At 52.3% G+C, this 26317-nt stretch overlaps 1 protein-coding gene across 4 annotated transcripts; it reads left to right on the forward strand.

Annotated features, from left to right (window-relative positions):
* The first annotated feature begins 1648 nt into the window (after window positions 1-1648).
* On the forward strand, window positions 1649-26290 carry PHF19 (PHD finger protein 19). Of its 4 annotated transcripts, none has more exons than XM_012458240.2 (15): window positions 1649-2075; window positions 5701-5901; window positions 6673-6754; window positions 9934-10029; window positions 10513-10613; window positions 11127-11275; window positions 13552-13647; window positions 14708-14776; window positions 14966-15086; window positions 16659-16726; window positions 18040-18201; window positions 18779-18866; window positions 19607-19692; window positions 20596-20691; window positions 22445-26290. In XM_012458240.2, the coding sequence occupies exons 2-15, from the start codon at window positions 5716-5718 to the stop codon at window positions 22785-22787; spliced, it is 1743 nt and encodes a 580-aa protein (XP_012313663.1). In that variant the 5' UTR covers window positions 1649-2075; window positions 5701-5715; the 3' UTR covers window positions 22788-26290. The 4 variants fall into 4 exon arrangements, with proteins under 4 accessions (XP_012313663.1, XP_012313660.1, XP_012313661.1 ...); XM_012458237.2 differs by having other exon boundaries at window positions 1649-2062; XM_012458238.3 differs by lacking the exon at window positions 1649-2075 and adding an exon at window positions 3291-3388.
* The last annotated feature ends 27 nt before the right edge of the window (window positions 26291-26317 follow it).

Here is a 26317-nt window from a genome sequence, read left to right on the forward strand (position 1 = left end):
AGGCTGGAGTGCAGTGGCATGATCTCGCCCACTGCAACCTCCGCCTCCTGGGTTCAAGCAATTCTCCTGTCTCAGCCTCTCAAGTAGCTGGAACTACAGGTATGTGACACCGTGCCCGGCTAATTTTTGTATTTTTAGTAGAGACGGGGTTTCACCATGTTGGTCAGGCTGGTCTCAAACTCCTGACCTCAAGTGATCCACCAGCCTTGGCCTCCCAAAATGCTAAGATTACAGGCGTGAGCCACAGTGCCCGGCCTATCTGGGCTGGTGTTCATGGATAATTCATCAGTTTCTAAATTTTCACAACTATATGCTGAATGACTGGAGCACAGTCATTGGATTGTAGCCGTGAGAATCTTCCACTTTCTTACATGTTGCCAAACTGTTCTTGAAAATTGTTTTACCAGTTCATATCTCCATCGGTGGCATTTGAGGGTTCCAACAGTGCAACTTGCTTGCCCCCACTCCCCTATATTGACAGACTTGACTCCGTGCCCATCTGGTGGATGTTTAATGGTGTATCACACTCTCTTTATTTGCATCTCTCACGTGCCCAATGAGGTTGAACATCTTTTCACATTTTAGGCTATTTTAGCCATTTAGGTTTCCTCTTTTGTGAATTGCCTGTTGATATCCTTAATCCATATTTTTAAAATTGGATTGTTGGTCAGCCCATTAAACTCCCTCCACCTGGCACACCCACCTCCCTATTTCCGCAACCTAACTGAATGCCACCTTTTCCATGAAATTTGTTCTCTTTCCTCAATTCAAAGTTAGAGTTGCCTCTAAACAACCGCTGGTCGCACTGTACCATTCTTGTGGCATTTATAATTTCCTGTTTTGTAGTGTTTTAACTTCTTATTTTGCATCCCAAACTTTTTAGTTTACAAAAGCACCTGCTCCTTCATTATCTTATTTGAACATTTATGCAACAGCCCCATGAGATGGGTAGCGTTATTGCCCCCTTTTAAACAGATAAAGAAACATGGTGTAGGTGGGTCTAGCTAACCCAAGACCCTGCCCTGGCTCAGAGGCAGAACTGGACTGGAAGCCAGGACACTCCAATTCCATGTCCAGCTCACAGCACAATCCCCTCTTATTTATCTACGAGTCAACACTGCCTCCTCCATGAGATTGCCAGTCCCTTGTCTCCCATCCACCTGCGCGTCATACATCCCCCAACTCTAGTCCCACACAGTGAGGCAATCGGGATTCTGAATACAGAATTTCCTAACAAAGTATTAATAAAATGATCACTTATTGCATACCCACTGGGCACCAGGGGCTTTGCATATACATTAACTCTAACCTTCCCAAGAACTCTATTTAGGTGAGGACAAGGAAGCTTAAGAGCTGAAGTCTTGGGAGCAAGAATTGTTTAAAAAAAAAAAAAAGAATCGAAGTGACACACTCAGGATCCCATGGTCAGTAATGGCTGCGGCTGGCCTGTAGCCTCAGAGGTGAGCTCTTCCCTCTGTCAACTCTGTCCCCCAGCATCCTGAAGGCAGATCCAGCCAGCTTAGAAGCTAGTGGGAGTGTTCTGCTCACATCATCAGCCCTGCCCACATTGGACACACATTCTCTTGGCAGAACATAGATAAGTAGCACAATCCTAGGGCCCCTTTGGGACTTAAAAATGTGCTCTCCAGGATTAGGAGATTTTGTGCCATGGGGCTGCTCTCAGGCTTTCCTTCCCGGTTCAGGCAGAGGGGAGGCAGGTGGTCAGCACTGCTAGGTTTTGCTGTGGTGCCAGGATCCAGAATGGGGCAGTGAGGCAGGTGAGAGCAGGAGGATCAAGGGGCAGAAGGAAGTGAGGAAGGAGGTGAGAGGACTCCTGGATCTCTGCTGAGAAGGTGAGGTGGAGACTGCACAGATCATGCTCCAAGGCCAGGAGGCAAAGGGTCCAGAGTGAGCAACTGACCATGAATAGGGAAGGCTCTGAAGGAAGGTGCTGTCCACTGGCTACACCCATGAAAGCACATATCCCCGTCTGGTGGGCATGTCTGCAGAGTGGGATGGTAGCCACAGAGGTGGGCGCTGTGGACTAAGGGCAAGGATGCAGGTGAGGGTTATTGGTAAGTGTTCTTCCCCACTTCCTCCAAGAATGAGTCTGGGTGGGGCCATGTCTATCTTTTCCCCCCAGGGCAGAGACCACATGATTGGAGCTCTGCCTACTGCCTCCATCTGCCATTCCTATGACTCTGCATGTTGTCTTTCATTGTGTGCCCTTTATTCACATGAAGTGTTGTGCATGCGGTATATATTTGCGATTATATCATATATTTCTGTGCACTCTATCTCTATGCAATTTGTTGTCTGGGACTACTTCAGCCATGTAGGTTTCCTCTTTTGTGAATTACCTGTTGATATCCTTAACCCATATTTTAAAAATTGGATTGTTAGGTCACTAAATTCCCTCCACCTGGCACACCCACCAACCTATCTCCACAACCTATCTGAATGCCACCTTTTCCAGGAAACTTGTTTCTCTTGCGTGTCTGTGTTGTTACTGTGTTGTGGCTTTATGTATTATGTCCGTCTACCTTAAATGCATGTTCTGTTGTGTGTCTCTGTTGTGTAGTGTATCTCCCCTTGTGTATCTATGCCTATGGCCGGTGTGTACGGTACTTCTCTTTGCAGTGTGTGTCCTGTACATGCTATGGTGTGTTCTGACCTGTGTCTGCCCGCTGTGCACTGTGTGTTGTGTATCTACATTACGCTCGTGCTGTGTCTCCGTGCCGAACGCCTGTGCTGTGAGTGCGAGGTGTTGTGTGCTTCTGTTTTGTGGCCCGTTTGGCCGTCCTGGGTCTCTGTCTGCGCCAAGTGTCCGCGCCGCCCTGCTGGGTGTCTGTGCCAGGGTCCGCCGGTGCCTGCGCGCAGAGCTGTTTCTTCAAGTGTGCGAACGACAGTGTGCGCCATGCGCGCTGCCTGGCGTCTCCGTGTGCGCCGCGGTGTGGCCGCGCCTCGGCTGGGGGCCCGAGTCCAGGCTGTGCGCGCGGTGGCCGCGGAGGATGCGCGCCCGCGGGGCGGGCGGGGCCGGGCGGGGGCTGGCGGCGCTGCGGGGCCCGGCGGCCGCGGGCTCCAATGGCGAGGCCGGCGCGGCCCCCGCTAATTACATAAGCGGGACGTCAATAATTCGCGGGAAAACGCGAAAAAGATGGCGCCCCGCGCCCGGGGGGCCCCTTCCTGAGCGCCCCGGCCCCTCCCTCCGCCGCCTCCCTCTCCTCCCTGCGGCGCCCCCGCCCCGCCCCGCCCCCGCCGAGACCCCGACCCCGGCCCCACGGGCGGACACTCGGCCGGGCAGCCGCGGGCCGAGCGCAGCCGCCTCCGCCGCCGATGCGCCTGGTGGCCAGACTCCAAGTGGGACCGGCGGACACGCAGCCTCGCGGTGAGTTCTGCGCTGCAGGGCGAACTCCCCGCCACGCTCTCCCCTCCCAGCCCTCATCCCTCTCTTTTCGAAATCTCCCTGAACTTTGGCGGCCCGAACGCCTCCGGGGGGTGAGACTCCTGCGGAGCGGGGCGCTCAGGGGTGGTGACGGGGGTGCAGGGTACCTGCGGGGCAGAGGGGCCCCGGGGGGCGTGGGTGACAGGTCGTTCTTCCTCGCCCCCGATCTTTAATTTTCCTGTCGGGGTGGGGGAAGGACAGACGGGCGTTTGGCATTTCGCTCACGTCCGAAGTCAGGCTGCGGCAGGGGTTGGGATGGGCAAGGCTTGGCGTCCGAGCGACCGAGGAGAGGAGCGCTGAACGCGAAGGGGGTGCTTCTGCAAGCTCTTTTTCCCCTCCTGAACACCCTTTTTAAAAAGCCAACGGCCGCCCTGGGAGAGGCCCCGGCGCATGAATCATTCTCGCTTCCTGCCCCCGCCCGGCCCCGCGCTCCCGGTGCCGCGGATTTGAACTGGACGCAGACGGGAACCCGCAAACAGGCATTTCTTTGCAAATGGGTTTGAATCAGCCAATCACAGCCCGCAGGGGCCCGCTCCGGGAGGACGGAGGCGGGGGCTGGGGGGGCGCCACCCGGGGGCCCCCGCCCGGCCAGGGTGGAGGGGGTGCGGCGACCCGGCCGGCTCCCAGAGGCTCAGCGGGGGAGGAAGTGTCAGTTTGTGAACCTGCAGCGGCCCCGGCCTGGCCCCAGGCAGGACGGGCGGAGACCTCGCAGCGCCGGGGGAGCCAGGTGGCAGGGAGAGGACAGGGGTTCAGACCGTATCCCCTGCCCGGGAGCCTGTGCGCTCTGCGCTGGAGAAAAAGGAGATAGAAGTGGGGGTGGAGAGGGTCACGCCACCATCTGGGGAACTGAGACCCCTGCAGTGCCCGGCTCGCCCCGGGGCCCCGCACATAAGCTTCACACACTCCCTGGCACAATGCCTTGGACATCATCCCACCCAGTCTTACAGGAGTACACACACGCACCACACAAAAACAGGCACTGGACTCTCTCCCTGTGGACAGTCATAACACCAGGTGCCCAGCGCCATGGCCACAGGGAGGAGACCCGAATAGGCGCGCAGGGAAAGAGCCAGGCTGTGACTGGCTGTAGTGGAGAGTGTGTGGAGAGGCATGGAGCCAGGTGAGCCCAGCGGGAAGGAGGGGGCGTTAGGGATGGCTTTGAGCACCAGTGAGGGCAGTGGAGAGCCCCAGAAGGTTTCTGGAAGGAAATTGGTGGCCCTGCGGAAGAGTCTGGTGGAAAGGCAGGAATGCAGGAGCGGCCTGTTTAGCACTGGGTGCTGGTAGTACCCGTTCCCCAACCCAGGTGCCTAGTGGAGGTGAGCACAAGGCCCAGGAAACTGTTATTGAGTGAATGAATGAATGACCCAAGCAAAAGATGAGGCCTGAACTCAGACCAGCATGGGAGGATGGAAGCTAGAGCCGGAAAGCCAGAAGTCATGGCACTTAAAATGGGCAGACTATGGCAGCTCATTGCTTGGAGGAGTTTGAGATGCATGGAGGCAGTGCCACTGGCAGGGAGAGGAATCCACGGGTAAACTGCATGCTGCTGAAAAGGATGGTGAGAGACAGGTGTGGAGAGGTTGGCATGGGGATGACTTCACTGCTTGGAGCAAATGTGTATCTAGGTGAAAGCATAAGTGGGTTTAAATGTCCCAGAATTGGTTTCCATTAAATCATCTCATAATTGAGAACAGAAGGGGGATTACAAAAGACAGATGACCCGTCTACACTAGTTACAAGCCACCCAGGAGTTTTCCTTTCTAGGTGAGTTTTCTCTGGGCATATCTCAGGGAAGGGATGGTTGCAGGGGTTGGGGTTAAAAAAAAAAAAGAAGAAAGAAAGAAAAGAAACCCAGCTGCTCCCTTGAAGAAGACCCTCCATCCAGAGTACATGGAGTGTGTTTGCCTAAGGAATAAAACCTCAGCCTCCTGAGACAGGGAGTATGGTTCAAGCCCGCTGGGTAGGGGACTTTGTTCTGTGTGAGTTGAGAGATCTATTCACTTTAAAAGACAGTGTGGTATGGGCCATGGCTCTGCCTTTGGCCCATCAGCCTCTTCTCCTTGCCACACCTCAGTTTCCCTGTCTGTAAGATGTGAATAATATCTTCCTCATAGGATGGCCATGAGGAACCAGTGAGATAATAAACAAGCCTGGCTTATAGCACAGGATACAGAAATGCTGATTTTCTTCCTTCCCCTGATGGGCTTTCTGAAGCAGGGAAGCAAGAAGTGAAAACCCTGTTCTTTCTCTCCCAGTGTCAGGGGAAGCTGATGGAGAATCGAGCTCTGGATCCAGGGACTCGGGACTCCTATGGTGCCACCAGCCACATCCCCAACAAGGGCGCCCTGGCGAAGGTCAAGAACAACTTCAAAGACCTGATGTCCAAGCTGACAGAGGGCCAGTATGTGCTGTGCCGGTGGACAGATGGCCTGTACTACCTCGGGAAGATCAAGAGGGTAAACCCACCCTCTCTGGTCCCTGTTCTCAGGCTCAGCATCTCTCTGCTCATGTTCCAGCTTGGCTCTCAGACTAGGGGGGGACAGAGGGATTGCTAGGGAATTCCCTTCTTGTCCCTCAAGACCAAAGCTGGTGGTGGGAGGGGCCAGAGCCTGGTCTTGCAGGCACCATCCTTAGGGTCAACATCATCCAACCAGTTCTTTAGAAAAGTACTTGGAGGCCAGGTGCAGTGGCTCATGCCTGCAATCCCAGCACTTTGGGAGTCTGAGGCGGGTGGATCACAAGGTCAAGAGATCGAGATCATCCTGGCCAACATGGTGAAACCCCGTCTCTACTAAAAATACAAAAATTAGCTGGGCTTAGAGGCGCACGGGAGGCTGAGGCAGGAGAATCGCTTGAACCTGGGAGGTGGGGGTTGCAGTGAGCCAAGATCGCACCACTGCACTCCAGCCTGGCAACAGAGCAAGACTCCATCCCAAAAAAAAAAAAAAAAATGAAAAGTGCTCTGAGAGCCTGCAAAACCAAAAAGTCAGGTTCTAGAGGATCACAGAGGAGCGTCTGAATTGTGCTTCGGTCCTCAGCGTTCTGACCAAGTTGTCATCCGTCGGTAACTGGCTAGGAGCACACCATGTCCAGGAACTGCTATCCTCCTTCCCCTTCCAGCCCTGCTTTCTGGAGCATAAGGAGACAAAAATGGGGAAGGAAGACTGTATTCCAGGTTGGCTTTTCCCCAGCCCTTTCTCACTTGCTTCTTCCAATCCGTGCCCCAGGTCAGCAGCTCTAAGCAAAGCTGCCTCGTGACTTTCGAAGATAATTCCAAATACTGGGTCCTATGGAAGGACATACAGCATGGTGAGTTTTCCTAAAATTTCGGGTAGCCCCCAACCTCCCCAGGTCTTCTCTCCTCTGCTGCTTTCATTTCTTCCTTCTCTCCTTCCATCTCCTACTCCTGGCATCTGCCCTTGTCCATGAACCCCAAGCTCACCTGAGGTGATGATCAAATCTGGTTGTATATTGACTTGGCAAGGCACTTAGGACATGAGTCGTCCCCTTGAGAGTTCATACACCAGGAAGGAGGCAGGGCAGGTGGGGAAGGTAGCTCAGGGAGGCTCTTGGAGGGCCAGGACTGGGCCTCAGGCCTGTGTTTGCTTCCTGGCTGCACTACATCTCCAGCTGCTGAAAGCTCTGCGTCCCAGAATTGCTTTCCATTTAAATGTCCCAGAATTGGTTCCATTTAAATGTCGCAGTCTAGGCTAGAAAAGGGGATGTGCCCAGGTAATCAGAATTGTCAGCTCTAGATGCAAGCACAGTGTCCCTGATTTAACATGTGAATAAAACTAGTGGAAGCAGCCGTCTCCACGGGGCAAGGAGTTCGCGGCGAATGGGAGAAAAACCAATAAAGCAGAGAAGACCCAGGCAGGATGAAGACGGACATGCCTGGATGGAGCTAGACCCGCTTTCAGGGCTGAAAGGAAGCTGGGTTTCCCTGCCCTTAGAAAGCTGACATCTCTCCCTTACAGAGATGGCAAATCAGGACCATGTTTGCCACCATTCTCCCTTCCCATGCACACAACAGACATCAGTAGTCATTGACAACACATGTACTTTCAACGTGGAGCCCCAGGCAGCTACGTCCTGTCAATCAGAGTTGGCATGAGAGGAGAAACCTATTTGCCATTTATACTCAATAACAGGAGAAGAGACACGGCCCCTAGCGGGGGAGGAAGCAGGTTTTAGGGTCAGATAGACCTTGAACCAAGTTCCAGCTTTGCCACTTACTAGCTGCATTTGCTAGAGCAAGTAACATAACCTCTCTGAGTCTTAATTTCTTCAGGTGAAAGAAGGTGATAGTGAAAGTACTGGCTTCATAGAGTGGTTGGGAGGCTTAAGTGAGCTAATCCATGTAAAATGCTTGCTCAGTGCTATTGCTTAGAGAGAGGCTGTTAAGAATTTGTTACCAGCCAGGTGTGGTGGCTTATGTCTGTAATCCCAGCACTTTGGGAGGCTGAAGTGGGTGAATCACCTGAGGTCAGGAGTTCAAGACCAGCCTGGCCAACATGGTTAAACCCTGTCTCTACTAAAAATACAGCTACCCAGGAGGCTGAGGCAGGACAATTTCTTGAACCCAGGAGGTGGAGGTTGTAGTGAGCTGAGATTGCACCACTGCATTCCAGCCTGGGCAACAGAGCGAGACTCTGTCTCAAATAATGATAATAATAATAATTTACCATAATTTACCATAATAATAATTACCATAAGAGATGATTCCAAGAAGCCTGCCAAGTAGAGGCCGCAGAACCCAGCCAGTTAGTAAAGTTTTCAAATTGCCCCTTTCTCCAAGAAGCTGTGGCCAGTGGAGACCGATTTTTCTCCAAGTCCTGAAATGTATAAGGATCCAAAGCAATGAGACTTCTCTCCTGGTTTACCTCCTTATTGAAAGCACAAGGAGCCAGATGGAGAAGCCCATGCATCTTAGCTAACCTGTGTAGGCCCACCACATGCCAGGCTCCATGGAGGTACCACAGTGATCAGCTGAAGAATAGCTTGACTCCTAGCCAGAACTGCCCCTTCTGGGCACCCCCTGGCATCTCCCGAGCTGAGAGCATAAGGCTGAGCACCATTGTAGTTATTGATCCATTGCTTCATTCAGCCAGTGAGGACTTACTGAGACACACTGTGGGCACCACCTTCCTGGGAGCATGTTCAAGAATAAGAGGCAAGGTTCCTGCCTGGCCATATATTCAACAAACTTGTCTTTGAACACCTGTTAAATGCCACACTGTATGAGGTCCTGGGGAGACAGAGATAAAGAGATATCATTTCTGCCCTTACAAAACATTTAGCGAGCTGGGGAAATAAGGCAGAAACACACATCAAAATGTGTTTAATGTATTCATACAAACCTTTCACACATAAAAATATATTCTTCAACCAAAATAAAATGCAAAGAAAAAAGAGATGGAGAGGGGGCCTATAGATTAAAAGCAATTTTAAAAACTTCAGCCAGTCACCATGTATGGACTTTACTTGGGGATCTTGATTCAAAAGAACAGACTTAAAATTGTTAGGGCATTTGTATTTAAGAGACAGTTGGAAATGTGAACATTAACTGAATTTGTTAATGATATTAAGCAATTATGTTAACTTTTAGGTACAATAAAGGTGTTGTAATTATGTTTTTTAAAAAGCCTTGATCTTTCAGAAATACATATGGAAATATTTATGAAAAAATGATTGGGTATCTGGGACTCAATTTAAAATAATTACAGGAAAGAGATGTAGGTGGGAATATAGTAGAAACGAGATTGGCCATGAGTTAATAAGTGATGAGAAGATGGAGTTTCATTATAACATTCTAGACCAGGCATGGTGGCTCATGCCTGTAATCCCAGCACTTTGAGAGGCCAAGGCAGGTGGATCACTTGAGGTCAGGAGTTCGAGACCAGCCTGGCCAACATGGCGAAACCCTGTCTTTACTAAAAATACAAAAATTAGCCGGGCGTGGTGGCACGTGCCTGCAATCCCAGTTACTCAGGAGGCTGAGGCAGGAGAATTGCTTGAACCCAGGAGGTGGAGGTTGCAGTGAGCCAAGATCACACCACTGCACTCCAGCCTGGGAGACACAGTGAGACTCCATTTCAAAAAAAAAAAAAAGAATTCTATTATCCCATAATAAAGTTTTAAAAAATTACTTAACCATTTAACAAAACAAGTTAAATCAAACGGGAGAGGCAATATGATGTGGTCAAAAGAACAAAGGGTTTGATGTCAAACAGCCATGGGTTTGAATCCCCCCGCTCTCCTACTTACTAGCTAAGCAAGGGACTTAACCTCTCAGAGCCTCAATTTCCACATCTTTAGAATGGGGTAATGATGATAGGCATCTCAGAGTGGTTGGGGAGATTCAGTGAGGTGCCATGTGGGGCCCAGTGCTAGGCTTAGCAGACAGTAGAGGCTAGGCATCTGGACTGTGAGTGTAAAACTTCTCATTCCCGTGAGCTGGACCTGACCCTCGAGGGCCTTTCTTTCAGCTGGCGTTCCAGGAGAGGAGCCCAAGTGCAACATCTGCCTGGGGAAGACATCAGGGCCGCTGAATGAGATCCTCATCTGCGGAAAGTGTGGCCTGGGTGAGTGGAGCAAGCAGAGCAAGCAGGGCCCTGAGAAGGCCCCAACCTGTGGGTCCCCATGCACTGGCCCCTGATGGGTACTGCTCCAGCCTGTTGGGGCTTAACTGGCTTCCTGTTTCTCTTGGCACTCCAGGGTGAAAGGGGGCCAGTTGCTGTGAGAGAGGGCTTGGGAGGAGACCCTGGGGAAAGCTGGGAGAGTATGCTGGGGTCCTGCTAGATGGAGAGGATGGGTGGGAAAGATGGGGCTCAGGCACTGAAGCCAGACCTTTGTGTGCCACCCTCCACTGGCCAATGCTGTCATTTAGTCCCCAGCCTGGACACTGACTTGGCCACCTTGGTGGGCAACAGCAGCCAGGCTCCTGGCAGCTGGCAGGCAGAGCTCCTAGGATTTCCCTCAGCCCTCCCAGCCCTGCCTCCTTTGGGCCAACTGGCCTTGGGCCACAGTTTCCTTGTGGGCGCTCACTGCCCCCTCCTTTGCTGTAGGTTACCACCAGCAGTGCCACATCCCCATAGCGGGCAGTGCCGACCAGCCCCTCCTCACACCTTGGTTCTGCCGACGCTGCATCTTCGCACTGGCTGTGCGGGTGAGCCTTCCATCCTCCCCAGTCCCTGCCTCTCCTGCCTCCTCCAGTGGGGCAGCCCAGAGACTCGCCATCATAGAGCCTGAGCTCCAAGCAGAAGGGCCACACCTGGGCTTTAGAGACAGATGGCACCTCTGCCACTATCCTTGGCCAGGATTCATAGACTCCCTGAGCCTAGTTTCCTCAGCTGTAAAGTGGAGATGGGTTTGGTGTTGGGAATATACAGGACCAATAAGTGATGCTTTACTATTAAAAGAGAAAATCCATGTAAATACACGTTGGTAATTGCTGCCTTTATTGCGCTTATTACTCAATATTGTTATCAACGGGGTTCCTTCTGGGATAGAGGGGATGGGTTTGGAATTGATGAGAAAAAGCTCTTTGCTTTTCTGACTACGTTCGAATATCTGCGGGTCCCCCAAGCCCTGGCAGCACTTCCCTCGATAGATAGCTGTGTGCTGACTCGCGAGGTCCACTCGGACCTAGTAGTTGACTGGGGCCCTCGTCTCCCCCCAGAAAGGCGGCGCGCTGAAGAAGGGCGCCATCGCCAGGACGCTGCAGGCCGTGAAGATGGTGCTGTCCTACCAGCCGGAGGAGCTCGAGTGGGACTCGCCCCACCGCACCAACCAGCAGCAATGCTACTGCTACTGCGGCGGGCCCGGAGAGTAAGGCAGGGGATCAGGGCCCCCCGGGGAGGCAGGGCAGATCTCCGAGAATCGGCGGCGGGGCCCGCCTGTAGAGAGCGAGCCTGGATTGTCAGCGGAGGCGGGGACCTTGAGGGCGGACCCAGCGTGCTGTGGTGTGGGGGCGGGACCCTAAGGGGCGGGCCTGTAGTGTCAGCCGCAGGGGTGGGGCCTTGGGAGGCGGGTCTGGGGTGACAGCCGCTGTGGAGGCGGGGCCTCGAGCGGGTCCGGAAAGTTGGACCTGAGGGCGGGGACTCGAGGGGCGGGCCCGGAAGGTTGAACCTGGGGGCGGGACCTTGGGAGGTGAACTCGGCAGGTTAGACCTGAGGGCGGAGCCTCGAGGGGCGGACCCGGGAGGTTAGACTTCGGGGCGAGGCTTCGGGAGGCGGTCCTGGTCGGTTAGACCGCTGGAGCAGGGCCCCAGGGAGGCGGGGCAGGTTGAGAAGCACCCTGTGGAGGGGCGGGGTGGGGAGGAGGGAATAGTAAGGCCTCGGGAACAGGACTTGAGGAGGCGAGGGCTCAAGGGGCGGTCCCCGAAGGGAAGGCCGAGGGGGCGGGACCTCAATGGGAGAACCTAGGGCCGTGCTCCGCGCGGCGTCTAGCACTGTAGAGCAGGGCTAGAGGGCAGAGGTGTTTCCTTGGAGCTCTGTAGGAAACGAAGTATTGAAGAGTGGTTAAGAGCCTGGGGCGGACACAGTGCGGATTCTTCCAGGACGTCCACGTCCTGGCTCTGCTCCTTACCACCTGTGCAGCCCCTGAGCCTCAGCTCTCTTAATAGTTTCCCCATCATGTGGTGATTATGAGCAGAGCGTGAATTAACATAATTCACGTAGAGGTTCACATAGTGCCTGGCACTTGGTAAACACTTTTTGAAAATGTGAGCTGTTACTGGTGGCGGTGGTGGTACTAATGCATGAAAGTCAAGATAACCTTTTCACCATCAGAGTCAGTGGAACCCGCTGCTGGTAAGATACTAAGATCCTTTTCCTGCCAGGCACGGTGGCACACGCCTGTAGTCCCAGCTTCTCAGGAGGCTGAGGTGGGAGGATCACTTGATCCTGGGAGATGGAGGCTACAGTGAGCCGTGATCATGCCACTGTGCTCCAGCCTGGGTGACAGAGCAAGACGACCCTGTCTCCAAAAAATAAAAAGAAAGATCCTTTTCCCTGGAGATGTGCAATCAGGCAGGGGTGGGGGCAGGGGGCGAGTCATGCTATGCTGGGGCCACTGTGAAGGGAATTCTTATATGCGGCAAGAGTCTTTGATTCTTCCTTGCCGACCTGGACCTCTGTGTAGCCGTGGCAGTTGAGCCTTCTCCCTTGGGCTGAGTGCACCTGGCATCATGGAAAGAACCACAGATAGAAGAGGTAGGGCCTCTACCCTCAGTAAATTCACCCATCAAGACCTCCTGAAATCCTGAATCTCAGCCCCAATCTCCAGCTGGGTAATTTGGGCAGTGGTTGAACTACTTCATCTCTCAAATGGGCTTAACTTCAGGCCCATCAGCTTCCCTAAGTATTGTCAGATGGAGAAATGCTTACGGGAAACCTTTCCTGCATTAACGCAGTGCTTCTCAATGCATATGGGCAGAGTTGCACAGGATGTTTATTAAAAAATGCATCCCAGAGGCTTCCCTAAAGATTGAATAGGTTTGTGGTGGATCAAGGAATCTGCATTTTAACCTGGACCTCACCTGACAAGGTATCAAGAAAGCATTGAGCATTTCGCTCTTCATATTCCATGAATACTTGTTGGATGACCATCATAGGGCAGATACAGTTGCAGGTAGAAAAGCCAGATGTGGTCTTGCCCCCATGCAGCTTACAGAAACCATTATTCTCCCATGAAGTCTCCAAGGCAAACATTTCCCTGTCAGCGGTGTGTGTGAAGCAGCAAGTCCAGAAATGGTGGCCCCATTGTGGCGTGGCAAGGAGAGCACAGCTTTTGAAGTTAGGGAGACTAGAATTTGAATCAGCATCCTCCACGTGCCTTCTGAGTGAGCTTGAGCAAGTCATTTCACCTGTGACTCATCTGTAATATGAGGACAATGGTCCATCTTTTACCAGGTGGTGAGGTCAAATAAGATAGTATATGTCCAACTCCCAGGTCCTCCCTTGGCACAGCGTAAGTGCTCCATAACTATAAATTCTCTTCCCTTTCTGCCAGTGGAGGGCAAATTTAAGTTGGGAAAGGTTGCCGAGGCCCATACCTGGCTGGGAGTGTGATCCTGGCTGACCTTGGCTGCTCTGTCTCTCCAGATGGTACCTTCGGATGCTGCAATGTTACCGATGCAGACAGTGGTTCCACGAGGCCTGCACCCAGTGCCTCAATGAGCCCATGATGTTTGGAGACCGGTAGGTGCTAATTTGGTCCAACTGGGCCTTGGGCATGGTGGGGAGGGACCAGGGATGGCAGCAACAACTCCTGCAGGTTGACTGCCAGCCTCCAGATAAGAGGGAGGCTGTGACAATGTATGCCTACCTGTTTACTGGAGGCAGCTCAGGGTAGGGGATCCCCCAGCTATGCAGGGCCGGGAGGCAATAAAGAAGTACGCTGGCTGGTCGCAGCAGCTCAAGTCTGTAATCCCAGCACTTTGGGAGGCTGAAGCAGGCAGATCACGAGGTCAAGATCAAGACCATCCTGGCCAACATGGTGAAACCCCGTCTCTACTAAAAACACAAAAAAATTAGCTGAGTGTGGTGGCGTGTGCCTGTAATCCCAGCTACTCCAGAGGCTGAGGCAGTTGAATTGCTTGAACCCTGGAGGTGGAGGTTGCAGTGAGCCGAGATCATGTCCAGCCTGGCGACAGAGTGAGACTGTGTCTCAAAAAAAAAAATAAAAAGAAAGAAAGAAAAGAAGTATGCTGGGCCACATCCCTAGTTGCCATTGATTTGTGGAATACCTTAGAAAAATGCCTGCCTTCCCTATTCCCCAGTCACTTAAGTATCTGGGGAAGAAGGGGTGACAGTCTTTGCACCAGCCCTGCCCAGGGTTGTTGTGGGAGCCACTGGGGAAATGGACAGCTTACCGTGGCTTCTGGCCAATGGAGCTAAGCTAAAGGAGTCATTATGGATGTCAAACCAGATGTTATGCATCTTTTGGTTGGTGTCTCATGTCATTTGTGATGGCGTGTGTGTGTCTGTCTCAGAGGGGAAGAAGATGACCATGGGAGCCCAACCTAGCCCAGCTCACTCTCTGCAAACTCAGTTATGCTTCAGGGCAAGATTTGGGAAGGAGATTCAGGGTAGGAGTTAGAAGGATTATGAGTGATCCCTGTCTTCCCCTGTCCTTGCCCCCCAGTGGCCAGCAGCAAAGATTATGGGAAGGCAGGTGGGGAGTGAGGGGATCAGGAAGCTGGACAGGGGGGTGTCAGAGCCCCTCCCACCATAGGCCCCCTTCTCTACCCACCCACAGGTTTTACCTATTCTTCTGCTCCGTGTGTAACCAGGGCCCAGAGTACATCGAGAGGCTGCCCCTGCGATGGTGAGAGGGTGGGGCTTGGTCCAGACCCACCCCTGCTCCTCCCAGCTTCTCCCCTCCCTCTTCCCTCCTGGAACAATTCCATTTCTAGTTATTGGGTCCCAGCCCTGCCTGTGTCTCAGCCTGGACCCAGAAGGCTGTGACCTTGGCTGAGCAGGCTGCCACCTTACCTGGCCCCACCTCCTTGCCCAGGGTGGACGTGGTTCACCTGGCCCTCTATAATCTGGGGGTACAGAGCAAGAAGAAGTACTTTGACTTTGAGGAGATTCTGGCCTTTGTCAACCACCACTGGGAGCTCCTGCAGCTTGGCAAGGTATGCGGGGTTGTGGGATGTCAGTGGCAGGAGGCAGAGAGGTTTGCCCAGGGCCACACAGTGCAGTACTAGGATGGAGGTCTGTGAGCTCTCACCCTTGAGTTGCTGCATGAGTTCAGGCCTCTGAGCCTGTGTCCTTTAAGGACCGTCCTAATCCCAGATTTTGGCAGTGGGCAGGTTGGGGTCCCTCCAGCTCAGTGGAGGGGAGCTGAGGCCCTAGATCAAGTCTGGCTGGAACACAGCTCTCTGCTGAGTGTTTGACCCACTCCAGATTTCCTGGCTGGGATGCAACATGGAGTGGGTCTGCCTGATGCTGATCCTGTGCTGAATAGTGGGTCATCAGGGGCCTGGGAGCCTCAGATCCATGGAGTGAAGTAACAGAGACTTTCAGGATGTCAGAGCTGGAGAGTGACTTGCCTGTGGTCAGCAGAGCTTTGGGGCTGAGCCAGAGCTGGAGCCAGGGCCTCCCTAATCACTCCCATGAGTGCTGTGCCTTTTTTTTCCCTAAAGACATCCTTAGAATCCTCTCCGTCACATACAGAGTGAGCCATCTTCTCTACAGACTGCCCCAAATCCTTCTTTGATGAAAAGGAGTTATTAAAAAAAAAACCTTTATGCTTTGCAAAATACATCTTCATTTGCAGTATTTGATAATTTTTAAAATAGATATTATAAAACCTTAAAAGATATGTAGAGTTGGTATTTTTAAATAACTTTTCTTCTGATTCTTTTTTTAAATTGTACATATTCCTGGTGGAAAATCTTTAAAGTACCAAAAAGTATAAGGAAGTATACTTTTTAAAAGACCCATATCACACCACCCAAGAATCACTAGAACTAATGCATAGGTGCATTTCCTTTCAGACTCTCTTCTCTGAATATTTTTTCTTTTTAATGGTTTAAATGATACAGTATATACAATTTTAAATAATCTTTTTTTAGTATACATTATACTTTTCCATATTATTAGAATCTTCATAAACTTTTTTTTTTTTTTTTGAGATGGAGTTTTGCTCTTTCGCCCAGGCGGGAGTGAAGTGGCACCATTTTGGCCCACTGCAACCTCCGTCCCCTGGGTTCAAGCGATTATCCTGCCTCAGCCTCCTGAGTAGCTGGGATTATAGGCGCCCACCACCATGCCCGGCTAATTTAATGGCTGCACTGGTTTCTGCCATAGTTTACTTGTTTCCTTCCTGTTGGGCAGTTTCTTTCCCACTTGTCCACCATTAGAAACAATGCCACCGTTTTGTATGTAAAGTTTTGTTCATATTTCATGTTATATCTGCAGATATATAGATTCCTTGATAGAGTCCATAGAGTAGCATTACTGGGTCAAGGGTATGGACTTTTTAAAGCTCTCGATATAGTTAGGTCAGGAAGTATTCTCTCCATTTACAGATGGGAATGAGCTTGGAGAGGTGAAAAGGCATATCTGAGATCCTGGAGTGAGTCAGTGGTCCTCACCTGGAGGACTCAGAAGCATCAGGAGATGGAGGGGAGGGAGTAGGGGCTGGGGCCTCCCCACGCACCACGTGCCTGGGTCTGATGTCCTGCCGGCCTGCTCTCCCACAGCTCACCAGCACCCCTGTGACAGATCGAGGACCACATCTCCTCAACGCTCTGAACAGTTACAAAAGCCGGTGCGTGCAGGGAGGGGAGGGTATGTGGTGGGGCCCTCTACAGGTGAGATTTCTTCTTACCGCATAGCCTTTGCTCAGGCTGTGCTCCCTGCCTGTGTCCTCCTCCCCTTCTCTGACTCATTCCTATTCTCCAAGATCCAGGGGACACCCCACCTTCTTTGCACAGCCATTCTGACCACCCCAGCAGCCTGCCACATTTTGGTACTGTGCTCAGCTCTGTAGTGGGGGCTGTACCCTGGCTCTCTGAGGGCCCCTCCTACTCTAGATATCTAGGGATTGTGGGCCAGGCACTGAGGGATGAGTGCATCATCCTGAGTGGGCTACAGCCTCCTGACCCATCCCTCAGCCCCTGTCTTCCCATCCAGGGTTCTCAGCATACACAGCTGGCCACGTCCCTCACCACACCACAGAGGCATGCCCAGGCTCCTGAGCCTGGCACTCAAGGCCTTTGAAGATCAGGCCGTGCCCACGTCCTCTGCCACTGTCTCTTTGCTTTCTGTATTCTGAGTGCCAGCCATCCTGAGCCCTTGGTTTCCCACCTGGAACTTTTGCTTATGCTCTGCCCTTTGTCTAGGATGTGCTTCAGTCTTTTTCACTCATTTGTTCCATCAACAAGTATTCATTGAGTTGCTGCTCTATGTTGGGCCTGTCTGGGTGCTGAGGTCATGGTGGGGAATAAAACAAGGTCCTCATCCCTGAAACTCTTCCGGACACTTCTAGGCAGAATTACCCACTCTCTCTTCAACAATCTCATGGTTTAGGGCCCAGACAAAGCCCTGCTCTTCAGTATCAGCGGTCCCCTGCCCTCCCAATGGACAGATCCCAGATCCCCAACTCCTTTTACTTCCATTGGGAGGGCAAGGGGCCTCTTGTACTAAAGAGGGGAGGGCTGTGTCTGAGTCACTTCTGCAGCTTCAGGGCAACTCAGCCAGTGTTGCTTTCAGTCTTCTGGGGAAACCAGAGAACAGAATGAAGTAGGTTCGTGTCTTGACCATAGGAGTTCCATTGTGAGCTGGAGGAGGCCTTGCAGGAGATGGCCTTGGGGCTGGTTGAGGCAAATAAAAGGGACAAGAGCAGCAAGAACCACACTCGTGCAGGAGGAAGCACAGGGAGGAGGCACCAGCCAAGTTCTCAGCTGCTACCTGGAACCCCACATCCCATGGGCTCTGAGGAAATCAGCACCTCCAGAGGCCATCCAGATTTTAGCTCTGAGTCCAGCGAGGCAGAGAAGCTTGTGTCATGCTTGACCCCACTCTCCAGGAGGATGGACGTGCAGACTCCAGAGCTTCCTCCTCCCTCTGCCCACCCACCAGGTTCCTCTGTGGCAAGGAGATCAAGAAAAAGAAGTGCATCTTCCGCCTGCGCATCCGTGTCCCACCCAACCCACCGGGGAAACTGCTGCCTGACAAGGGACTGCTGCCAAATGAGAACAGCGCCTCCTCTGAGCTGCGTAAGAGAGGAAAGAGCAAGCCTGGGTCAGTGCTCGGGGACCCAGGGGCCAGGGCTGCAGCCAAACCTGGTTTCTCTGCTTCCAAGCAAGCAAGGAGGACCTGCACCCAGCGAGTCCCAGCTGTAGGACCCTGAGAGGGCTAGGTAGTGGCTGAGCAGGAGCCCAGATCCCAGATCCCCAACGGCTTTCACCACCACAGCCCCCTCATTGCCTCACAGGGAGGAAAAGCCAGATCCGAGGACCCAGCCTTGCTGCATTAGGACTTGGGCAAGGAGGTGAAGGGGAAAGCAGAGTGTTTGAGGGGTCCCTCACTTTCCTGGCTCAGCTGAGCCCCCTTATCCTGGCACTGGGGGGCAGGGCATCTGGATGCATGTGCCTGGGGAGGCACCTTTTCTTTTTCTACCCACTTTACCCACTCCACACCCTCCCACCCCTGCTGCCCCCAGGACTCTCCTCCCCAGGCCTCCCTGTGAAGGTGCAGCTGTGTTCAGAGCCTGTCTCCCCAACTGCTGTGACCCCCGCCCCTGCGGCACCTCCCTCTGGGCCACCCTAGGGCCCTCAGGCTCTGACGGGGCCACCCTCTCCCTTTTCTGTCTCCACAGTTTGTTGCCTCACGAATTCCAGCAGCAGAAAAGGCGAGTTTATAGAAGAAAAAGATCAAAGTTTTTGCTGGAAGATGCTATTCCCAGTGTTAGTTCCTTGTTTTCTTACTCTCCATTTTCACACACAGGGTCAGCACTTATTAGGGCTTCCTGTGCCAAAAACTAAGTCCCCCAGGCCCAGAGGACTCTAATGACCCTAAAAGGAGAAGCCGGTCCCTATTATAGCTAAGTCAGGCACTCCAAAACCACTGCGTCATCTCCCCCCAAGTTCTCTCAAGAACCCAAAGTTGGGGGGTAAGGGCAGGTAATAGTCTTGTCCCCACTGTCCAGGTAGGGACATTGAGGGAAGGGTGGGGCAGTGACTTTCCCCAAGGCCACACATCAAAGTGGCAGAGCCCAGCCTGGAAGCAGGGTTCCAGAGCACTTTCTTTCCTCCTTCAGTAACCCTGCCTCCTCCCTGAAGCCCTCCCTGTGGGGAATAATATTAATAATGCCTCATGTCCCAGCACTTTGCGCTTTATAAGCATTATTTAATTGTACTGCGCTTCCTGACGTCTCTAAGAGTAAAGCAAAATGGGGAAATTGTCCCCATTTTGCAGTTGAAGTAACTGAGGTCCAGAGAGGTGAAGGTCGTATAGTCAGCTAGAGACAAAGGCAGGGCTAGAACTGGGGTGGCTTGGCTCCCTGGTCAGGACTTGGAATAAAGGTGATGGTCTTACCCTAGGGAGGGCCCAGCCCTCAGCAGCCCTGGCTGGACAGGAGGCAGCCTGTGTGGGAGGTGGGTTTCACACTCATCTGACCCTTCCTCTCTCCTTCCTGTGTCCACAGAGTGACTTCACCTCAGCCTGGAGCACCAACCACCACCTGGCTAGCATATTTGACTTCACGCTGGATGAAATTCAAAGTTTAAAAAGGTATCAGTGTGGGACCTACTGGAAAGGTCTGTTCTGGAGACTGGGAGGGAACCAAACAGAAAGCCAAGCCCCCAGTTAAAAGGATCCCTCCTGCACGGGTCTGCCTGAAGGGGCTTTCTGCAGCAGAGCTTTCAGCATAACATCCCTGTTCCCAGAGCACCACAGCCCTCCCCACTTCTCCAGCCCTCCCCTCCTGCTTCTCCCCGCCTTGAACTATGGTATCCACACTCACCATGCTGTTTGATGCCTGCTCATCGTGGCTCATGTTGTTCCCTCTGCCTGAAATACCCTTGGCCCTGCCCTAGCCCATCTGAAAACTCAGGGCCCTGCTTCTTCCAGGAAGGCTTCACTCACCCTCCCCAGGCTGCGCTGGACGCCCTCCTTTGTAGTTCCATAGTGTCCCTATGTTTAAGTACTCCCTAGGGAGGAACTGCATCTTCCATCATTTTAGTTCCCAAATTATTAAAGGTCATTTAGTATTTTCCTGAGGACATGGAGGAGGGCTTTAGAGTCAGACCTGAGCTCCAGACCCTGCTTATCTTCCTCAGCTATTTTCCTCAAACAAGATAATGCAAATGAAAGCACTTTTGACCTGTCAAGTGTTGCACAGGTGCCTCCAATCATCCTCATGAAGTTACTGGCACCAGTGCTTACGTCACTGCCAGGGGAGGGTGCTCTGGGGAGCTTTTCTTGACTTCTTGGACTTGAAAAGTGGATGGGTAGGAAACAGACAGGTGTGGTGGTGGGAAGCTCAGCTGTGGGAAGATGGGCACCCACTGGGATGGAGGATGCATGTTAGGGGCAGAGAGATGGCTGCAGAGGTCCCAGGGGATCCTGCGGGCCAGGTTGACAGGATCTTGCTGGGCCGGGCCACCGGCAGGCTCACCGTCTTGCCCCTCTCAGTGCCAGCTCAGGCCAGACCTTCTTCTCAGATGTCGACTCCACCGATGCTGCCAGCACCTCTGGCTCTGCCTCCACCAGCCTCTCCTATGACTCCAGGTGAGCTTCCTGGAGGTCTGACCTTCACATTTTGCAAGGACCATCATTCCTCCCAGCCCCTCCACCTCCCACTTCTGTCATGTGTGGCTCATTCTGTGTGTCCTAGTCTCTGGTGGGGGGACGTGGCCTTCTGCAATTGTGAGTCTGGCTCTCAGACCCTCTGGTTCTGAGTCATGGGGCTGTAGATGGGACCTAAGTATAGGCATTCAGGCTCCTGTGGTTCCCTCCCTTTGGAACGCTTCACCTGCTGCAGAAGGTTGTACAACACCGCTCACTGGGTGATTCCAGTTCTTGGATTGTTGGACCAGAGGTTCTTTCACTTTTGGCCTCTGCATGCCATGAGTTTGCATGTCTCTGCCTCTTGGACTGCAGGGTTCCCTGACTTTGATTCTTCGCTGTCTGAATAATCTGGTGTCTGTCTTCTGTGGTCTCTAAGGGAAAGAGCCATTTATTTAGAAGCCTGACAGAAGGGAAGACGGAAGATGGCATCCTGTAGGATGGAAGATTTAGGAATGGGAACAGAAATCCCTGGTGGCCTATCTTTAGTACTGCTGGTCTGTCAACAGCTGGTCCTCAGCAGTACGGGGAGTGGTAGAGCAAAGGGATTTCCTCTGCACTCAGGCTGCACTGTATTTTGAGATACTTGACACCCTTGCGAAAGTAGAATTAAAAGTATAATGCCTGGCTGGGCACAGTGTCACACCTGTCATCTCAGCAGTTTGGAAGGTTGAGGTGGGCGGATCACCAGAGGTCAGTAGTTTGAGACCAGCCTGGCCAGCATGGCAAAACCCCATCTCTACTAAAAATACAAAAAAATTAGCCAGACATGGTGGCACATACCTGTAATCCCAGCTACTTGGGAGGCTGAGGCAAGAGAATCACTTGAACTGAGGAGGTGGAGGTTGCAGTGAGCTGAGATTGCATTACTGCACTCCAGCCTGGGTGATAGAGTGGGACTCCATTGCAAAAAAAAAAGTATAATGGTATAATGCCTGTAGAGTCTGTGTCTCTTGACATCTGTTTAGGTGTCCTCTGCTGTTGCCTCTATTTTTATTTCTTCCTGTGTGTTGGTTGGTTGGAGATAGTCTCGTTCTGCTGCCCAGACTACAGTGCAGTGGCATGATCTCAGCTCACTGCAGCCTCCGCCTGCCAGGCTCAAGTGAGTCTAATGCCTCAGCCACCCGAGTAGCTGGAACTACAGGCATGCGCCACCACACTCAGCCAATTTCTTCCTGTTTCTTTGGCTTTCACCAGCACTTCAGGTCTTGGTTTCTGTCTCTAAGCATCTGAATGTATGCCTCGTTGTGTGTGTCTGTGTGTCCATTTCTCTAACACTTCTGCATCCAGGCTCTGGGGTACAGGGTCCTTCAGTTCCTAAATCCCAGCCGTATGTGACCAGTCTAGCTCCATGAGTCTGGTGAGGGGCAAGGCAGGATAAGCAGGGCCTCTGCACTGCACGACCTCAGGAGGCTCAGTGAATGGTGCTCTCACGCTTGTGCAGTGCTGGGATCCTGGCTGTAAGAGCACGTGTTTAGGAGTTGGACATTCCTAGGTTTGAATCCTGGCTCTGCCACTCCCTAGCTGGTTTTCTCCTCTGGATCCTCAGTTTCCCTCCTCGCAGGACTCTCATGAGAATCCAGAGAGATAATCTATGCCCAAGGCCCAGCACAGCGCCTGGTACTAGGGATGGGCTCAGAGAAAGAAATTTATCTCTCCCACTCCTGATCATCTTCCTCTCCTGCTCCTGATACAGATGGACAGTGGGCAGCAGAAAGAGGAAGCTGGCAGCCAAGGCATACATGCCCCTGCGGGCAAAGCGGTGGGCAGCTGAGTTGGATGGACGCTGCCCCTCGGACAGCAGTGCAGAGGGGGCTTCGGTCCCTGAGCGGCCAGACGAAGGCATTGACAGCCACACATTTGAGAGCATCAGTGAAGATGACTCGTCCCTGTCCCACCTCAAGTCATCTATCACCAACTACTTTGGTGCGGCTGGGCGGTTGGCCTGTGGGGAGAAGTACCAGGTGTTGGCTCGGAGGGTCACACCTGAGGGCAAGGTTCAGTACCTGGTGGAGTGGGAAGGGACCACCCCTTACTGAATAGCCCCCAGGGGGTTCCAAGGGCCCTGAAAACCAAAGGAGGGGCAGCAGAAGCCATAGGCTCCCCAGCTTTCTCCAGGCTGGGGTGGGAGAAGGAAGCAGGACAGAGCTGCAAGTTCCTGGCAGAAAGCCCTGCCTGCCTGCCTGCCTGCCTGCCCGCCCGCCTGCCCAGCCAAGGCCTGCGTCTCTCTGCTGTACCAGCTCTGCTCCAGGGCCTCCTCAGGCTCACCACCCCTGTGCCTGTCTCTACATGCTCCACACCTCCTCAGACTCTGTCTCTTCCTCTGACCTTGTGTCCCCTGCTCTGGGACCCTTCCTCCTGAGGCCCAGGTCTTTGTCCCAGTTGTGTGCCTTGACCTCTCTTGCCCCTTTTGGGTGTGTTTGCACATCTTGTGTGTGTACAGCTGGCACTCCACTGGATACCCATTCACTCCTGACTCATGGGGCAACCAGTCCTCCAGGGACTACATAACAGGTGCCTTTGAGAGAGCATAGGAGAAGATAGATAAGAGGATGCCACTCAGTGCTTTTCTCTTCCACTTTCCTGCTACTCCCCACTGCCCTTGAAGAGAGGTGGCGGGGTGGGAGAAAGCTCCTTTGAAAGCCTGCAAGGATCTGAAGAGTAAAGGGCTGTGTCTGCCTCAGAAGGCGCCAGCACCAGGGCCTAGGTATTAAGGCTGAGAGTGAAGGCTGCCAGTGTCAGCTTTGGAAGTTCCAGAAGTCATCTGTTCCCTGCCCCCTCTCCCCTCAGTCGCCACAGAGCTGGGCCAGGCCTTGTTGGAATGGAGGCATCCTTCAAAACCTGGGGGACCAGGGTGGAGGGTGGTAGTGGTGGGAGAGAAACCATGTCGTGCTAAACCCGACTGTTTCTGGTGCCCCTAGACCCACCAGACACCACCCAGCAGACAATACACACCCACTCCCACAAGCTTCCACCCACGTGTGTTGTACTTTCTGCCCTAGGCACACACACAGCCACACCACCACATGCCCAAGTGTACACACAGCCACGCAGTCCCTCTGGGCCTGCTGGCTCCACCCTTGGCTTTCCCATGGCCCTCTATATGGAATGTGAAAGCCCAGCTCCCGCCCCTTCTTTTAGCCAATCAATCAACCAGCTTTGGTCCCATAGGGAAGCATAGGGGACTCACCCTCTTTCATATCTCTTGCCCTTCCCTGAAACGGACAATCACTTTTTGGGATAGGTTACTATTTTTAAAGGGCCTGCATGATTCCAGTTCCCTCAAAGAGAAGCCCTTGCCAGTGGGGGTTTGAAAGAGAATTTTTTGGAACCAGCATTCAAATTCTGCCTCATCTGGAGGGAAACCAAAATTAGGAGGGGAAAGGGACCCCTCATGTTTTGCTGCTTCCAGAGATATTAGAAACTGACTCACTTGATTGATTGGAAAATGGACAAAAGTGCCTTGAGGTGGAGGGTGGGCGCCAGATGGGGACTAGCCTTGCCAACTGCTGCTGTGGCCTCCAGCTTGGCTGGTTTTGCCGGCCACCAGCAGGAAGGCGAAGGTGATAGTACAGCAAGCGGCACTGGCGGGGCAGCAGGCCTGCAGGAGCTGTTCTCCATTACCAGGCCTGCCCCTCTACCTGTGAGCATTCAGAGGGTCCCTGAGATAGTTTAGATGCCCCCATCTTAGACCTCAGCTCCCACAGTGCCTTTTAAGAGGGACCTCACCTCCTACACACAGCCCACCCACTTTACTCTGCTTCCCTGGCACAGCCCAGGCATAGATGAGCTGGCGTTGGACCCAGTTCTTCCCCCTTCTCAGCCCCACAGCTGCTGCCACAGGGGCCAACTGGGGCTAGGTGGAAGGGGAGCTAAGAAGCCAGCCCCTAGCCCAGTGGTGCTGTGGGACCTGGGATCCAATCTGTAGCTTCCTGCCTGGCTTCAGAGAGCCCAGCAACCTCCTAGGCCTGCTTTCCAGATTTCTGAGACAGCCTGGGATGAGCAATCCTGTTACAGTACATCTGGACCTTCCCTACCTGGGTGCCAGAGAGGCTCTGGGCTTGGAGAGGGAAAAGCAGGGAGGGGGTGTCTTCACCACCTGGGAGGACAGCACAAGGCCTAATGAGGTCACCCTGACTCCCCACCCCAGCATTTCATTCATACCAGATAATAGCTGCATTACTGCCAACTGACCTTATAACCCTCTGCACCTTCAAAAAGATTCATGGTTTTTAATTGCTGCTTTTAATAACATTTGTTAAAGTTATAATTAGTGTGTCTGATTTATGATTTAAAATCTCCCTTTGAACAATCACCTGTCTTCCCTGTAGTGAATTAGCTGCTGGGTAGCAGAAGGAGTTGGCTCTGTCTTTTGCTGTTGGTTTACTGGAGGTTAAGGAGGAATGGCAGGACCCTGTCCTCTGGCCACCCTGCCACTCCTACCACTGCCAGCAACTTTCTCACCCTTACTGCCAGAGAGAATATGGAATCTTTTGTGAGTACCCAACCTATGGGGGCAAAAAACATTAGTTGAGGGCCACTGACAGGTAAAAGATGAGAAATGAACTTAGAAATTTACCCTATTAAAATACTTAGGTCCGGGCACAATAAAACTATCAGTATATTGTCACACAACTCCAGAAATATGAAATGAGTTCTAGGCCTGACTGCTAGTTCTAACCTGTGTCACTTTAGTCAGATTCCTTTCCTTCAATTTTCTTACCCTTCAAATGCCATTAATAATCCCAGCACACCTGCTCCCCAGGTGTTGGGAGAGGCTTTCCTGTGTGTCACTGATTATTACTTTAAAATAAATAAACCTCTAAATTAAGGGTGGTTTGGAGGAAAAAAAAAGAAAGCAGGAGATGTGAAGGGATAGGAAAAAGGTCATCTAATAGGGAGGTAAAGGCCATGGATTCCATTGAATTCTACAGTTTCAGGGGTACAGTGTAGCCTGTAATCCTGAGTGAAGGGCTTAGTGGTATTAATAATGTCTGCTCTTAAACGTCTTCATTCACTGTGGCTCCTACTTCTTTCTGCCACTCCTTCAGCTTCAACCTTTTATCTGTCCTCAGAATAAAACTCCAGTGGGAGTTGGGGGTGGTGGTGGCTATTCTCGGCTGAAATGAATGGAATGAAAAGTGCATGACATCAGGTGTCAAAAGACCTGGGTTCTAATGCAGGATCTACAGTAAGCAGCTATATGGACCCTCCCAAGATCAGTGGGCCTCCCAGGCTAGAGAGTGCCTGCTTCTCTATAGTCTAGTATTTCCAGATTCACAACATTTATCTTTGGAATTTAGGGACAAGGAAGTAGAATTCTCAGAAATCCCCCAAATCGTAAGTTATTCTTAAAATACTTCATTCTTTATACTCTTCCTCATTATTATAGGTATCTGGAAAAACTTTATTTTCTAAGTAGACATATTAAGCTTATTTGTACTTAAAAAGACTGTGGCTTATAGAGACTATTTAAAAGGAAGATGCCAGGGAACATATATTGGATAGCATTCAAATAAATATAACATTTGAATATCCTAGAGCAAGGTAAACAGTATATAGAATCAAT

The sequence above is a fragment of the Aotus nancymaae genome, unplaced genomic scaffold (genome assembly GCF_030222135.1).
Source record: "Aotus nancymaae isolate 86718 unplaced genomic scaffold, 86718_ANA_hifiasm-v0.15.2.pri h1tg000003l, whole genome shotgun sequence".
NCBI lineage: Eukaryota > Metazoa > Chordata > Mammalia > Primates > Aotidae > Aotus > Aotus nancymaae.